This window comes from Triticum aestivum, chromosome 7D (genome assembly GCF_018294505.1).
Source record: "Triticum aestivum cultivar Chinese Spring chromosome 7D, IWGSC CS RefSeq v2.1, whole genome shotgun sequence".
NCBI classification, from domain to species: domain Eukaryota; kingdom Viridiplantae; phylum Streptophyta; class Magnoliopsida; order Poales; family Poaceae; genus Triticum; species Triticum aestivum.
In genome coordinates this window covers 148,854,114-148,871,946 of record NC_057814.1, presented here as the reverse complement: position 1 = coordinate 148,871,946, position 17,833 = coordinate 148,854,114, and the positions used below count along the sequence as shown (strand labels likewise).

The 17,833-nt window shown below is 44.2% G+C and overlaps 1 protein-coding gene across 1 annotated transcript; it reads right to left on the bottom strand.

The window, feature by feature from the left end:
- Positions 1 to 8,198: 8,198 nt before the first annotated feature.
- Positions 8,199 to 15,049, bottom strand: LOC123165750 (probable fructokinase-6, chloroplastic). The gene is made up of 7 exons (XM_044583468.1): positions 14,707 to 15,049; positions 13,444 to 13,661; positions 12,416 to 12,628; positions 12,091 to 12,288; positions 11,868 to 12,005; positions 11,257 to 11,373; positions 8,199 to 8,691 (listed from the first exon to the last, which is right to left on the bottom strand). Exons 1-7 carry the CDS (start codon positions 14,840 to 14,842, stop codon positions 8,557 to 8,559), a joined length of 1,155 nt encoding a protein of 384 aa, XP_044439403.1. The 5' UTR covers positions 14,843 to 15,049; the 3' UTR covers positions 8,199 to 8,556.
- Positions 15,050 to 17,833: the final 2,784 nt, after the last annotated feature.

Sequence of the window (17,833 nt, the reverse complement as noted above, 5' to 3'; positions counted from 1 at the left end):
GAACCACCTACACTTGTGTTGAGGTCAAGATATTCCATTCCAACCACATAAATCTTGATCTCTAGCCTTCCCCAAGTTGCTTTCCACTCAAATCATCTTTCTACCAAATCCAATCCTATGAGAGAGAGTTGAGTGTTGGGGAGACTATCATTTGAAGCACAAGAGCAAGGAGTTCATCATCAACACACCATTTGTTACCTCTTGGAGAGTGGTGTCTCCTAGATTGGCTAGGTGTCACTTGGGAGCCTCCGTCAAGATTGTGGAGTTGAACCAAGGAGTTTGTATGGGCAAGGAGATCGCCTATTTCGTGAAGATCTACCCGAGTGAGGCAAGTCCTTCGTGGGCGACGGCCATGGTGGGATAGACAAGGTTGCTTCTTCGTGGACCCTTCGTGGGTGGAGCCCTCCGTGGACTCGCGCAACCGTTACCCTTCGTGGGTTGAAGTCTCCATCAACGTGGATGTACGATAGCACCACCTATCGGAACCACGAATAAAAAATCTCCGTGTCAACATTTCGTTTGCTCCCTCAAACTCCTCCCTTTACCTTCATATGCAATTGTTTTACATTCCGCTGCTATACTCTTAGAATTGCATGTGTAGGTTGATTACTTGAGTTGTGCTAAGTTGCTAAAATCTGCCAAGACTTAAAATTGGAAAATGCTAGATTTTTATTTGGTCAAGTAGTCTGATCACACCCGCCCCCCCCCCCCTCTAGACATACTTTCGATCCTACAACAACTAAACTTCAACTTTACTATCCAAGAACTTCACAACCACACAGGGCAGAAAAACAAGAGCACAAACATCACATAAGATTCAGTCCTTGGAGTGACAGTAAGAAGAAAAAAACATTCGATTTCTAAGAAGGGGCCACGAGGTTCACCATCTACAACAACATCACTTTCCGTTCAGCCATCGCAGTGATTCTTGCACCTGAATGACTTTTAGATTTCTCATGTTTTGCGTGCCCCCCTCCCCCGACGGTAGTTTAATATCGACCTAGGTCACCTCCATAATATATATTCTTTGTAAGCCTCCGCACGGGATAAGATAATCATTGTAAATTTCCGGCATTTGTAGTCTCTCCTGATATAGTGAAGTTTCATTGGCTGGCGTCCAAAGTTTTTCTCCTTCGTGTTGGAGGGGTTTTCCACGTTAAATCTTGTCTCTCCTTTGTGTTGATTCCTTCTTTGTCGTTCATATTGCGTGTCGTATCTCTAACAATATAAACATTATTACTAATATAATTGCATTATGAGAAATCATTGTCTTCTAACAGAAAGCCTTTTTAGATGTTGAGACAATGTTTCTTATAGTGTATACATTTATCCTAATTTTATAGTAATCAAGCCGGCTAGGATATCAGTTTGGGTGTTTGCATGAAGATTTTATGACACTGCATGATTAAAAGTAGAATGTTGTTAAAACATTTCGGGTTTTATGACAACTATTAGGTACTACAAGCAGGTGTAGAAACTACGAATGTTTGGTTTTCATATAAATATGTATTCAACCTGTCACAAGATCTCCATTCTAGTTCAAGATCTTGATCAAAACCAGCTGAATCATCATGGTGACACATTGCTACATTCCGGGGGAATTACCATATTTTCAAAATACTTGCATTACTCCTCGTACACAAATATAATATTTGAACCTCAATACCTCATGGTCTTTTGCAAGATTCCGACAACAAGTTTTGAACATTCATTGCAATAAATAATGCATCTATCTTTTATGTGATTTGGCTAGCAAAATATGTTACTCCCTCCGAACAATATTAATTGTTGCTGGTTTAGCAGAAAGCTGTGTTAAATCAGCGAGAATTATTAATATGAATCAGAGGGGTATTTTAATGTAATCGACCTATATCCTATGTCAAAATTACCGGTCACAATCTTGAAATGTTGATCCATGAATTCCAGGTTGATCTGTGTATAGGGATTGCAACATGAAGGGCCTCGGATAAACCGGTTACTTCCAATGGACTTGAATCCACTATACACAGAGTGTAGATGGGTTCTAGGTTGATCAACATTCAGAGATTATGGCGCCAAAAACCTTGGAATAATAGTTACATTTTATCATACACAAGGTCAGACGTTTCATTATTTTTGAGAGAGAGGGAGAGAAACACAGTCACTACTTCATGTTTTGCCTAAGCTTCGTTGTTTTTTCAAGGGTTTAATTAGTGGAGAGTACGTGGTTGCTTCATGATGCCATATTTTTGTGCTTCGTGTTTTCAAACTTCACTACCGTATGATGTCTTGACAATAATTTCCGACGCAAACTTAATAATTGATCGGAGAATTTTGTACCGCGACACAAGCAGAGGGAGAGTGTGATGTTGCCTTGAGGTTTGAGAGGCATTTTGGATCGGGGGGAGGAGGAGGAGCCTCCTGACGTGGTACGTGTCAGCCTCTAATACCTCACACCGTCCCATTAAACTATCGCATCCACGACATTAAACAACACGAGCAAAGCACTAAAGCTGCAAGGAATCCTAATGGTACATGGATCAATACACCCCATCCACTAAAATCTCCCCCATTTGCAAGCCAGCCCGAGTTTTGCACGTTCGCCCGAGCCCCTCCCCTCCGCTGATGACCGTTGATAAAGCGTCGTAGTGCAGGCCGCGATCAGCTCGCAGTATGTAATTCCCTGGTAATACGCCGCGCAGTAATCCGCACAGTTTATTACAGGAGGAGCACAACCCTTGCACGGCGTCCTCCCCCAGCCCAACGCGGGCACGGGCGCACGCACGCGCGCGCACGAGGGAGGCCGGCCACCACGCCGACAGGGCAACCAAAAAGCTGCGAAACAATTCCAAAGCGGGCGCCCGGCCCGGGATGAATAATCAAAGGCGTCAGCCAGCCCAGCCAAACTGCTCTCTTTTGCCTCCCCTCCTCTCCCCTCCCCGCGCGTCGTCGGGGGCCGCGACGGGGGCTGTAAAAGGCGACGGAGGGAGCACGAGGGTCGGGAACGGTGATTTGATTAGCCAAAAGTTGGCGAAAGCAAGGCGCGGTAAGTGTCAAAAGGGGGCGGGTTTTTCCCGCCCTTTCCCCCTTCTTCTTCGCTCGCCGCGCCTGCGCGCCTGGCGCCCGTGCCGGCCGGCGTGCGCCTCCCCGCCATCATCGCCGTCCCCGCGCTACGACGGCGCGTAGAGGGGAAGAGAGGATTGCTCCTACTGCTGCTTGTCCGGCGCCGTCGTGTAGGGAGTATCTTGCCCGCTGCATGCATGCACCCGTTGGGAACCTCTCCGAGCTATGGTACTGCTGCCACTTGTCGTGGTTTCACCGGAGCCGATCGGCCGGCGGGTGGTGCCGATCTGACCTGACCTGACCCGACCTGCTGATTATAAGCTTAAGCTAGGCCACAAAGGCATGTGCACTGTGCACACACTCCTCTGTCAAAAAAGGGCATCGCATGTGGAGGCTCGCACTTTACTCGAGTACAAACATTCTGCATCTAGACGAACGTTGGAAGCAAATCAACATATATTCTCTGTTCTAAAAAAATACCACCTCCGTAACAAAATGTCAAAACGTCTTACATTTCGTCACAGAGGGAGTAGCAAATAAGTTGCACCAGATTTTTTTTTTCTAGTTACCATAAGAATTTAGAGAAACGCAAGACTTTGAACCTTGTTTGGTAGTACTACTAGCAGAGTCGCATGCCGGTGCCTACCGTTGTAGCCATGTTTGTTATGGGGTTTTAAGGTTATTTATTACTACTATTCATCTCTGTAATTCATGCTAGGGCCATGTAGGGATGGCGCGAAAAAGTGTCAAGAATATACCCACGAAAGTAAGCATCATGTGGCAGGCTTTTGTGAGCGTGTTGTCCCCATAAATCGCATCGCTAAACCTTTTTTCGGTGTCTCTTGACGCATGAGAATATGGCGTTGAATAAAGTCACAGCCGGGTCACGACATGCTCATAGCGAGCATTAGCCTTGTCGATCCTAAAGATCATCATCGTCCTCTGATGTTTAACTCATGATTATAGAGCGTGCGGTTTCAAGTAAATACCGTCGTAGCCACGGAATTCCTGCATGTTATGTTGTGTCATCACATTTGACGGTATTTTACTGTATTGTCCACTCCATTCAATGCTAACTCGCTTCGATGGAGTGAACAATACAGTGTCACCATCTGAATTAATATCCCACTATATACTTCAGCATTTTTGGTTGGGCTTTGCTACACCTACGTAATTATTCTACATAAAGCTACGTGAAAATAGGTCAAGATTCGGCATCTAGGGATACACATGGGCCTTACAAACTGGAAACAAGGTACTAACAAACCTATACCGATAAAAATAGTGAGATTGTTGAGATGGATACCTTCTATCTCAACCATCTAAAAATAATTTCTATAGTAATTGCACTATTGTTTTTTTTGTTAAGAACCCAAGTTTCACCTTCACCTTTTATTCCATGACCATCCCCTCTTCCTAGATGCGCAGTACATATCACACGCGTCAATCTGCAAAGTACTCCTACCTTGCAATGTGTTCTTTCATCCTCTTACCAGAATGCTACCAATCCCCAAAAACTGCATGACCTAGTAAAAGATTCAATGGGTTCTCTTTGAAGGTTTGCATCGTAATTTATCTTGCTTGATATATGTTTCATGGATAGATTTGTGAACTATTTGTTGCAAAAGTAAATTTGCTAGCTAATGATGCTTGTCTGTACTATATGCATGGTTGCTTTAGTGCTTTAGGGCTAACAAGTGTTAAACTAAAGATTAGCCCCTTCCTCCTTGTGAATTTTGTTTTCCTTCAAGTCAAGGCCCCTTCTTGAATTATGCTCAAGCTCCGCGCCACGGGTTGAGGTTCAATTCTTTCATTACAACGAACAAGGAATATGTGTGCGTGCATGTGTGGCTTAATTTACATTTGTCAATGCATGAATTCGACATGCGTGATTGCTAGTATAGAACATGTATTTGTCGCATGTGCACGTCAGTCAAATTTAGTCATACATATGTGAGATAGAGTTTGCTTGCAAACGTGAGTTGGAGTATCACTTTGCAAAATGCACTGCACTGTGGGTCCTCTAGGAGATACTACTATCAACTAAAGCATAGAATGCAAGAAAAAGAGAGGCGGAGTGATAGGCTGAGAGAAAAGGTTGTGCATTGTTGGACCATGCTGGCTAGTAGCTTATATTAGGCCTTTTTAGGAGAATGTCCGGGAAAAGAAGCACCGATCAAGATTCCAAATGTCCTCCCCATGGCCTAGCTTGACGGTGGCAACACATCATTAAGCCATGCTCTTTTCCTTAAACAGTACTGCTAATGCTCCTTTGTGCATGCATGCAATGCCTAGTGGCCTTCTTGGTGCATCGGTCGCCAACTGATCCACGAAAGGAGGGATTTGGCGCCTAATGCAAGGGATTACTATTGCCCAACCAATGCATGTTTCCCGGAGTCAAATTGTTTTCAATTCGTCCGAAAACAAAATTCGCTTTCCGAGAGCTACATCGTATACCCTACATGAAAGGAGTATATATAGCCATAGAGACTATTCATTGGGGTCTTTGGCTACTTACGACCATCACTAAAAAGAAGCATGGTGTATTTTGTGTGTGCATGCATGCATGACGCAGGTGTGACGGAGGGTGGTCATTCAGATGATGCGGCGGGTGCATGTGGCGGGAAGGAACCATGCATGCATGCATGCACGGGGGCATATGGATCGGGGCAGGCATGAGCCCATGCTAGCTCTCATGTGTAGCACCGTTGCTCCATCCCGGTGCAGGTTATGGCCGGGTGCTCAGGAGAGGGGTTCCCCGGGCATGGGCTTTCGGCGCCGTGACTCTTTGCTAGTTTGCTCTCATCTCATCTCATGGACGCGGCAGCTCACGTGACATGGAAAAAAGGGACCCATGAATGCCATTCGTGTGCATCAGTGGAGCATTTTTATCTTGTCCACTAGCTAGCCCACTAGGGTTTCCCGATCGATCGTGTTACACGTAGGTAGAGGTCTTCGGGTTTTTGCTTGACCATAAAACCTGCACCCCCATACCTTCGATCCAAGCACTTTTATCCGGGAACGAAATGCTTCTGTGTCATGCATGCAACCCCACGAGCGCGCGCGGGCTTTGACTTCGTACGACTTCAGCGCCACTTGCCTCAGTTGATCAGCTGCATATTGCTCTTGCACGCATCAGTTTTGGCAAGATCTTTCTTAATGCTCGTACTCTCGGGCGAAAATACAGTGCAATGTACACGTACTGCCTAGATGTTTGGGACAAACAGAGTAAAATAAAATGGGAAATAAAATTGCAAGGCCCAAATGGATCATCCCGAAGCAGAAATGCACAGTGTAAAAAAAACTAGCATTGGACCGATCAAATCGAGGAGGAGGCCCGGGCTTGAGAATTGCATGGGCCAGCGAGCTGCGACGAGCCCATCGACGCGTTGGGTTGGGCGCGCCGAGAGGAGCGACCAGGCTGTGGGAGAAAAAAAATTGTGGAACTCGACGCCGCCACCCGCCACCACGTTATACTTCCTGTATCAAATCTGGGACCAGCCACTCAAAAAAAAAATCAAATCCGGGACCAGGAGCTTCATCGATCGTTTACCTGTCTCGTGTCGGAATCGGATTGGCCCGTCCACATACACAGTGCACATACTCCCGTCCCGCTTGGACGCACGCGCGCTCGCGAGGTTTTACACCCCGCTTATTATTATTTTGCGGCGTTATCCTCCTAGCTCGATCCGCTTAATCAAACGACATTCTTAGGTTCCCCATGGGCGACGGCATGTGCTCCCCCGCGAAAATCCTCATTCTGCACCCCATTCCTTTGACCGCTTTGACCGGTCAAACCCGAGCCGCCACTCATCAGCCCGCGCATTTTACCACGCCAGCTGCACGCATGGAACCGTGGTAGTAGTATGATATCTACGTGTTGATGATAACACAGACTAATGTTCTTGGGACCAGGGTGAAATGGTTGGCGGGCTCACTGATCGGGTAGAGCGAGCGAGCGAGCCGGTGTTGTGGAACGGCGTGTGGTGCGATCGCCTTGCCGGGGGAGGGAGGGAGGGGAGGGAGGCTGCGTGCGCATATATTTGCAGGATTCGGGGTGAGGTGGAAGAGATCGTGCTGTTGGAATTGGAATTGGGTCCGAGCAGCCGCTGCCGTTTCTTCCCCTTTAATAAAAATTACAACGCCTTGGACTTGGGCCTCTCTTCCTTTCTCGATGCCGATTCTCGTGTCGGAAAGCTTCCCTGCTCCTCCTTTCGGCGTATGGTGCGTCCACCGCGCACTCCGATCGTCGCTCTCGTGCCCATGCCCACGACTTGGATGGCATGGTATGGTTCGCTGTTTGCTAGTCGCTGGACTGTGCATGGGCTCCCAGTCTTGTGACTGTTGGGGGGGAGAGATGCATGGGACGCATGCATGGCGCCGAGTGGAGCGAATGGAGAAGGCGTAGGCGTTGGCGGGCTACGCTATACCGGCTAGGCTAGGCTGGGCAGACAGGATCGCGGGATCTCGGCCAACATTCCTGGGCACACACGGTGGATTCACGTCTACTCGAAGCTATCGTTAGGAAGAAATGTCGCCCTCAGGTTCAGGAATGTATCGCTCTGCAGGGTGACGTGTTCGGATTAAGTCCTTTCGAATGCATGCTTCCGCGCGTACAGACAAGGTAGTAGTACGTATTATAAACTAGGGGAATTCTTATACTACCTTATCCTGCTTGCAAACTTGAGCTGTAGCCGTAACAGCGCATGTGACGTGCCACCTCGTTTGAGCTGTTAGTTTATTCAGACTGAAGCAGTAAGTTTATTTCTCTAATTTTTTTACCTTTTTTGCGGTGGAAGTTTATTTGTCTAAACCCATTGTCTAATAACTAAGGATTTAGCTTGTTACTGATTCACAACATGCTAGATGTACCACTTATATGCTACTATGTATTATAGGCTGAATTATTCTAGGAATTCTTGGGAACTTTTTAAAATGGGTTTTCTTCCAGCGCACAAGATACTTTGTCAAAGGTAGTTTCTAGTGCTACGACCTCTTTAGGTACTACCGTGCTACTAGGATATGGTTAGACCGCTAAAAAGTGTAGGAAATCCCAAAGAATTAGACAGCATAGAGATTCAATCCACATATCAAGAAACAAACACAAAAATTATCATGAATAGTACGTCATTCATATTTCTCCCTGAACAATAAACTGAGCTGCACACGATTTAACTTTTTCTAGCCAATTTCTCTTTTCATGGTTAGCCCGAATGTACTTCCTCACAGCACCAGCAGATAACCGCGGTAAAAATATACAAAGATTACACAGCAAGTAGTAGCTCTGAGGCTCCAAACACAAATTTCACAAGTGAAATTGGACCGCAACTCGCGTCTTGCATCTTATTTGGTTGGCCGGTAGCCTGGGGTACACCAGCAAGGCAACAAACAGCGTAAACCAAATCACACGGCCAACTTACAACTATTCTAACAACACTCACGATGCTCGACAGGCCAACGCTAGTTGCATTAGATTACACAGCAAACCAGATGAGAACTACCTGCCTGGCAGACTTAAGCAACGACATTGGTCAGGGCATCAGCCACTTGCTGTCGGGTGGGCAGTGCAGGAATAGCTCCTCTCTCTGTCACAGTGAGAGCCCCGCAGATATTCGCGAACTTCAGGGCTTCTCTCAACCGAGCTTCATCCTGTTTAGGCCACAAAACAGCTAGGTAAGCCTAGCACTAAAACCCCTGCTTCAGACTAGTGTCGAAATATCAGACAACAAAAATACGTGGGCTTGAAAAGCAATGGTGCAATAACAAGAAATGCAATTCACTTGTCTTTAGTATATTTTGGGCTGTGATACATGTGTTGTGCCAACTGAATATTTCCACGATCTTTAGATAATAACAGGTCAGGGTCTAGCCCTAGCTCTGGCTAACCCTGTCTAGTCGCCCTCGCCCTCTCTGTTGCACGCTCTCTGGCTCGAACCAAGGAAGAAGAAAGGAGGAAGAACATGGTGGACACAGGGAGATTTCCGGCGCACGAATGCCTGCCGCACGAACGGCAATTTCCTCGAGCACGAACTTGACTGGGCAACGATTACACGGGGCCGTGTCTCTCGCTAACAGACCCACACACACACACACACTTACGCACGCACTCGCCACGGGCTCGACCTGGACGTGCATTGGCCAGACACTAGTCAGACTATGCCCATACACTAGTCGGACTATGCCCAGACAATGCCCACGCCCGCCACGGACCAGACCTGGCGCGCCGACGCCGGTCACCACCGCAGGGCATGGCTTATTTGCGCCAACATAACACTTTCATGGTCGATGTTTGGGCCTTACCAATAGGGCATATTCTGCGCTGCCCTTGCCGGACATGGTTACGTGTTTTCTAGCTACATTTATCAAATTAGCATGTCCGCAATTGGTAGTGCCCACGCATACATATGGCCCAAATACTTAGAGATTAATGTGTATACAAAATAACTAGGTGTCCCTCCATTCCATAAGCTGTTTTTGATCAAGCACGGGGATTAAACAGGGCATACAACCAACGAAAAAAAGTCAAGAGAAATGACCATAGCATCCATAAAGGAATAGTTAGTAATTTAGTATGCATGTTTAATCATAAATATTGGAGAGAAAGAAATGATATAAATGCAGGGGAAGTACGAGAAAACGTCTGTCAGGTCGTGCTTTTGAAATAAAATTGCAAAAACTTCATGCCTTATATTTTGAAATGAAGGGAATGTATTCCTACAGAAATGATTAGTATAGTTTTACCGATTGTCCTGCTAAGAAAAGCAAATCAGCATTAACTCCAAGGTCATAGTGACACTGTGATTCCAGAGTTTCAGTTTCTTTTTATGAGTAGCAAAAGATTCCACCATTCTGGAGAATTTGATACAGAATAATTTTTGATGATTTTTTTTAGATACAGGAAGGATTTTATTGCTCTTTTGCCGCGGCAACAAGGTGGTACATCCAACTACAGAGTATCTCCAGACATTACTAAATTTCTGCAGCAACCCCGCCAAAGCTACCTAGCCAAACACAAAGATAGATGTGACATAAAGCAAATGAAAACGAAATGCTAATTGCTTGAAAATTGCTCTATTCCACATAAAGCCGAGTATGAAAGTGCCATTCGTCCGCTTAAGATGTCCCTGGCCAATGCCTACAGGGTTCAACACGCCGTGATAACTGTGTCCCAAGCCTCCACTTGTTGTGCTGTGACGCTGAATCGCGGACCGTGATCGAAACCAACACGTACACAACAAGATTTCCAGTTTGTGTTATTTCTATTATAGATTTCTAATTTGCATGTATGCCACTAATGAGTAGTTTGTTTATTGTGTACAGTTTCTCTAGACCACACCTGTTTTTACTGAAAAAGGCTTCCGCCCCGCTTTATATATAAAGCAAACCACCCGCACCTGTTGTTTACAATCCTCAGGACAAATTTTTCAAGAAAAACATCACAGCTACAGTTTGATGTATATAGATAAATGCATCAGGTATGAACAAACATTCATTCCTCATTCAATCAGTTGGAGCACATTCATGGCTTCAGGATTGCACATCTTTAACAAAAACAGATATATAATATCGAGATTAATTAAGCTATCAGTTTTGTGGTTGCCTGCTCAGCACTTCAGCTGCTCAGCCTTCAGTAATATGGACTAGGCTTGCGTGGTGGGAATTTAAGTGGTCAGCAGAGAAGATGGTGGGTTTCAGAACGTGAACGCACAGGAGGATAAAACGAATAAACGATAACCTGTGCTCACCCTCGTGTGTGCTCTGAGGATTATCCTAAGCCTAAGACCCAAACTGGACAGAGTTGGGCTAGGACTTCAAAGAAATCACAAACTGGACCTGGACTCTTTCCGAATTACTCATTTATTTCCTAACTCAATTCTTCTTCCGCTACTTACTTAAACTCTTCCCTTTTGATCTTCCTAACATGTCTGCCTTACTGGACTACAACTGCAGCACCAGTCGCACACTTCATGCTGCACCCCAAAAGGAGCCCAAAATATTCAGCATGTTGTGCATAACTTTCTCTATAGTTGTTCAAAACTTAAAAAATGGACTCTACAGATAACAAAAGTAATATATCATTTCGTCATTTGGAAATCATTTCCTACTTCCATCGACAATAAATATGCAGGAAAAATTCTGTATGCCTCACCGAGCTCACTCTCTACTCGAGAGGCTGGAAAAGAAAGCTCCATATTCTGGCAGTACTAGTCATACCTGAAGGAGTGAAAAATCCGCAGCTAGCTGTGATAATATTCCAGCAACAAAGGCATCCCCAGCACCAGTGGTGTCAACAGCAGTTACCTTCAATCCACCAACTTTCCCACTAAATTCCTGTTGTTTTACAAAAGGAACAATAATTCATATTATTAATATAGACTTTGTTACACAAGACCAGTAAGTGACTGCATGAAATAGTGAAGGACATTGTGATCTCCACCCTACAGGTCTGAATATGCTCATAGCAGATAAATAGTTACTTTCCGCAAAAAAAAAAAACAGATATATAGTTAATACTACTTGATGAAAAGAGAGGTCTCCCAAGGGCAATAGGCTAGCAACCTAGCACCACTCGGCTACACAACTCTGGTTTTCCTCCTGCTTTCGACTACAAGAGGGAAATCCATCTTATGCTCTGCACCACGTTTTTTCTAAAATTCAGGAAAATATTTTAAATGATGTATGACTTCTGCGACATGACCAAGTAGGTTTGAGGAGATACTAAAAGAAGTGCTGCTGCATCTCAGCAATCCCTTACCATTGACCAACAGAAGTTACTGCAAACTTCCAATAAATGACCAGATATACAGTTCACAGATAGACATTACCTTGGAATAATATCTACAGCCATCTGGACCTTCAGTGACAAGAAGCAACTTCGTGTTCGGATGGATAAGTTTCTTCACAACAGAATCATCATATGGATCCTCCCCATTTGTCAAAAAGGAAACCTCCTCTGCACTTACCTATTTTCAAAGCAGATGCATGATCAAGACAATAAGCCTTTGGTGAACACAAATAATTTGCAGGCTGCTGCCGGTTAGTTGTTACCTTGATAAGATCAGCAGTATCCCATATGCTCAGGATACCATCTCTAGCATCATCAGCTGATGTCCACAGTGGGAGCCTCAAATTCGGATCATATGAAATTAGTACCCCAGCATCTTTAGCAGCTTTGGAAGCTGCAATATGTGCAGTTTTACATGGCTCGGTTATCAGACTTATTGATCCATGATGGAAGATTTTTGCCTAGCATGATTGCCATGATTAAGTTAAGTTCAGCTTGTCACAAATATATTACATGATTAAACACACCTGTGGTGGTAGAGAAGCATAGATATTGCAATAATATTATAAAACCATGTAATTCTCCTACCTTCCTGATAAGGTCAAGGTCAAGCTCTTTTTCTTCAAGCAGCATGTCTGCACTTGGATTACGATAAAACATGAATTCACGTTCACCGTCACTTCGAAGTGTCACAAATGCCAAAGCTGTTCTAGCATGAGTATCAAATAGCAACCCTTGATTGTTCACGTTATTCTCCTTCAGCATGTCAGATAGCATGTATCCAAATTCATCATCACCAACCTGAATGTGTTCAGTGTTAAATACATGAGCTGAACAAACACCAAGTACACAAATGAATGCACTTTGAGGTGAAAACAACATGGAACTAATGATATTTAGCACATCACACATTAGGTCTCTAAATATAAAAATGATCTCATTTTCCGAAACAAAAAAACTATAATATCTTCCTGAAAGGTTCCTAAAACATGGAAATCTTCCTCGACAATCACCAAACTTGCAGTTATCTGGCATAAACCTATCAGCTAGATCAAGTATCGAGATCTGCAAACATGGAACCACTTCTTGGCTCTGGTTCCACTTTCCTCGATCTTGGTAGAAGTGATGCTGTACTCATAGGCAAGATTCAAGGTGCATACTACCAAGATGTGTTACATGTGTAAGGATGTCAGAACCATACAAGCAGCCAAGCTGTCTGCAACAATGAGCAGGAGCCTGGAGGAATATGCACATGTTTCTACTCATGCAGTGCCTAAAATGCTGCACGGAACTTTATGCGGGTCATTGGAATGCTTCATATATGAGTATGTGAAAGTAGATGAATTTCTGACAGTTTTAGAAAGTTAAGGAACTTCCCACGAGAAACTTTTTCTGAGACCCACCTAAGTGAAATTTGTGAGACGAAAAGTGCAATTTAGTCGATAATATTTCAGGGTGTATGCAGTGCACATAAAACTTTAAATTAAAACAAAAAATTGGCAACAATTTATCTGCATGTATTTTCCTTTTTTCCAGCTGTAGTGTATTTACACATCCTTGAAATTTCTCACTCTTGTATTACAACATGCAGAAATAGGAAGAAAGTTACAAATTACCTTTCCAATGAAAGCTGCTGACCCACCGAGACGAGCTATTCCAACTGCAACGTTGGCAGGTGCACCCCCTGGAGCCTTCTTGAAGGCTGGTGCATCTGCCAATGACACCCCACTAACAGTTGGGACGAAGTCGATCAGCAATTCCCCAAAACACACCACATGTGGAGAATCGCTCGTTCCAGGGGTGCCATCACTGTTTGAAATTGCTTTGGTACAAACTATGGTTGAAAATTGAATCAAACAGGAACGATGTCAAATTCTTTGGCTTTGACAGAACCACATATAAAATAACAAAACATAGCTAGGAAACAAATCATGTTTCAATCCAAAAATAATAATAGTAATAGTTTAATGTGTGAAACCAACCCCAATTATTGCACTGGAAACCCATTTCAGTCCACAAAAAGCTCCTGAATGATCACTATACAGGCCAACAGGACCATGATACTTTATTTTGAGAAATGACAGGATCATGATGTTAGTACTTAGGAATGAATCAATGATATATGTTTCTGGAGCATCACCACAACAAAAGACTTGCTACCCTAGTACCCTGGTTAACAGAATATGCATGCCAAACACATTTGGACTGTATAAATTTAAAGATAAAATAAATCAGCCTAATTTCCAGTCTTCCGCACCAGGAACTGTTTGCCATCCGCATATCTGAAGATTTTTTTTTCCTGCCTACACTATCAGCTACGTGTACACAACACGCATACAGCACAGATACAGAAAACAAATTATCGAGACTCGAGAGCACAACTCATGCTTCTCAACCATGCCCACACCCACCATTCTTAAGCGCAACATGCAACCAACTTCCAAATATATGACAGGAATCGAAGGTTCAGCCATCCATGTCTCAGGCCAGCTAGGCATACCGGAGTCTGCATCCATTTAGTCCCTCAGACGGTTAGTACCACACTAGTATGCTACTCCTTCAGTAAGGCCAAAAGAACTGTTCAAATCGCATTCGATGATTTGAACTATAGTTGATGCCTAGCGACTAGCGAGTCAACTTATTATTCACACGAGGGAAAAAGCATGCGTCCACCACATCTAACACATTCGATGATTTGAAGAATAGTGAGCAGTGCCCCAGCGCCTACAATCGCTTAGATCCTGGAGCTGCCTAAATAACGTCATCAAATCCGCCTGAATACTAACCCCAATCATTGGCAGGTAGCAACCACCTGTAACCGTATGAGCATCGTGGACTCGTAACTGAAAGCATATAAGCACGTGGATCCAGTAGGCTACCTGCTGACTTCCGGAGCGGCGCAGGCGCGGCGGAGGAGAGGGGTCGGAAGAAGTGCCTGCCGCCGACGCGAGGCGGCGGGGAGGAGGGGAGGCAGCGGCCCGCGGCGCAGGGCGGCGACGCCGCGCGGAGAGCCATGCAGGTGTGGGTGCCGGTACGGCCTTACGGGCTCGAGCGGCACCGACCGACGGGTTGGGGAGTCGCTGCCGGCGGGGGTAAGCGGATTGTGCTGTCGCTGCCGGCGGAGGAATGCGGCGGAGGAGGCGAGGCAAGCGAGCGGCTCTGTCTCCTGATTAGTTTTGGCTGCTGCGCTGGTGACCGGCGGGTGGAGTGGCGGCCAGCTGTGCGGGCGTTTCCCGTGAGACTAGGGAGGATGTTCTTTGCCGTCCGATCTCCGATGTTCGTGCAAAACGCCGAGTGGACGGCGCAAGATTAACAGCAGCTTGGTAGCAGAAGCTAGTGGAAAATTTGCAAGAAACGGTGAAATGTTTCAACATTCTTAGTCTAGCCAACATATCTCTAGATTATGTTACTACCTTCATTTATTAGGTTATAGACTCATATTGCATTGAAACATGTAACCAGCTAAGTTACTCAAACTACCTCTCTCCTCATTAACTCATTACCACATAAGTAATTTGCTGAGTTAGACTCTATGTTACTGCTGAAGTTACTCCCAATGTGGGTAGTCTTACTGCTAGCTAAAAGTGTGGGAAAGAGCAACTCTAGAGGAGCGTCCGATTGCCATAATAATGGTCATTATAACATTTTTTATCGAAAAGACTGTTATAGCAAAATCATCATCCCATTATATATCGCCATATTTTTTTAAGGGCACGTGCCTCGCATGTAGGCAGCTTTCGCATCAGTCGTGAGGCCACGTCCCTGACCATGCATTTAATGCGGGTGCAGCCTACCGTGCGTAGTCTTTCACATGCCTATGTATAATAGACCGCCACCATCACAGTTTATAGGCAGTTGATGACCCACAAGTATAGAGGATCAATTATAATTCTTTCGATAAGTAAGAGTGTCAGACCCAACGAGATGTAGAAGAAATATAAATAAGCGGTTTCCAGCAAAGTATTCTCTGCAAATGGTAGAAGATTGTTTTGATAGATAATTTGATAGCAAGATTATCGGTCACAAGTGACAAGTAACAAAAATAATAAGGTCCAGCAAGGTGACCCAATCCTTATTATTGCTAAGGACAAGCTGGAAGTACTTTTTATAGTGATTAAAACGTTCTCCAAGACACATAAGAATTTCATTTAGTTACTTTCATCATGATTCTTTGACTGGCATTCATTGCTTTCGTAAGTTGTTATGTGGGTGGACCGGAGCTAAGGTCTTGTTCTTAGTTGAACAAACAACCTACTTATAATTACCCTCTCTCGCAAGCATCCGCAACTACAAAAGAAAATTAAAATAAATATGACCATAACATTAAATATGTTTCGGTAAACCTACAAGGATGGAGTTAAGAAAAAATTATATGTATAATTCCGATCACGATGAACCAAATACATAGGATAAATTTATGATGGAATTCCAGCTTCAACCGGTTCCAGTCCTATGTTCCGGTATCATCCAATAGCCTATACCATGTCAATGTTTTTCCCCTCAAACATAAAGGGAATATTTTCTTCTTAACTCTATCCTCGGATAAACTTGCAAGCTTAAACAATTCACAAATTTCATCTATATAGATTAAGTGTATATCAGGATGTATTGTTCCATCTCCTGCATAATGATTAGCTAGCAGTTTCTCTAACATACCCGAAGGAATTTCATACTAAATATTTTCAGTGGGTTGAGAGGCAACTCTTATTACTTCCGGTTGAGGTGAAGATATCTCGACTAAACCACTCAAAGAATTATTTTCCATAGTGACAAGAACAATAAATTTCTGCGCCTAACAAAAATGTTTCCTTACCAAAGACGCTTCACTCCCCGGCAACGGTGCCACAAAAGAGTTTTGATGACAAGTATAGGTGATCAATCATAGTCCTTTCGTTTCGATAAGTAAGAGTGTCGAACCCAACGAGGAGCAAAAGAAAATGACAAGTGGTTTTCAACAAGGTATTCTCTGCAAGTACTAAAAGTAGCGGTGACAAATAGTATTGTAGTAAGATAGTTCGTAACAAGTAGCAAGTAGCAAGAGTAACGAAGGTGCAGCAAGGTAGCCTGAATGTTTTCTTATAGTAAGCAAAGCGTTCTTGAGGAAACATGAGAATTATTGTCTAGTCACGTTCATTATGTTTAGTTGATTCGCATTGGTTACTTTAATAATTTGATATGTGTGTAGACCGGTGATAGGGGTGTTGTTCTTACTTGAACAAGCAACCCTCTTATGATTACATCCTCTCGCAATCATCCGCAACTACAAAATAAAAAATAGATAAATCTAACCATAGATGAAACTTATGGATACAAATCAGCCCCTTACGGAATAACGCATAAACTAGGGTTTAAGCTTCTGTCACTCTCGCAACCCATCATCTACTTATTACTCCCCAATGCCTCCCCTTAGGCCCAAGTATGGTGAAGTGTCATGTAGTCGACGTTCACATGACACCACTACAGGAAGAACAACATACATATAATCAAAATATCGAACGAATACCAATCTCACATGATTACTTATAACAAGACCTCTTCCATGTCCTCAAGAACAAAAGTGTAGGATCGAAAGTAGGTCTAGAGGGGGGTGACTAACTACTTAACCAAATAAAAATCTAGCATTTTCCCAATTTTAAGTCTTGGCATATTTTAACAACTTAGCACAAGTCAAGCAATCAACCTACACATGCAATTCTAATAGTATAGCAGCGGAATGTAAATCATTGCATATGAAGGTAAAGGGAGGGGTTTGGAAAGGCATACGCAATGTAGACACGGAGATTTTTGGCGTGGTTCCGTTAGGTGGTGCTATCGTACATCCACGTTGATGGAGACTTCAACCCACGAAGGGTAACGGTTGCGCGAGTCCACGGAGGGCTCCACCCACAAAGGGTCCATAAAGAAGCAACCTTGTTTATCCCACCATGGCCATCGCCCATGAAGGACTTGCCTCACTTGGGTAGATCTTCACGAAGTAGGCGATTTCCTTGCCCTTACAAACTCCTT

Excerpts from the sequence above, each read along its gene's own strand:
- LOC123165750 (XM_044583468.1), bottom strand. The coding sequence starts at position 14,842 with ATGGCTCTCCGCGCGGCGTCGCCGCCCTGCGCCGCGGGCCGCTGCCTC. Across the intron at positions 12,006-12,090 it reads ATACTGCTGATCTTATCAAG|GTAAGTGCAGAGGAGGTTTC; the intron begins GTAACAACTAAC and ends CTTTGAAAATAG. Across the intron at positions 11,374-11,867 it reads GCTGTAGATATTATTCCAAG|GAATTTAGTGGGAAAGTTGG; the intron begins GTAATGTCTATC and ends GTAAAACAACAG.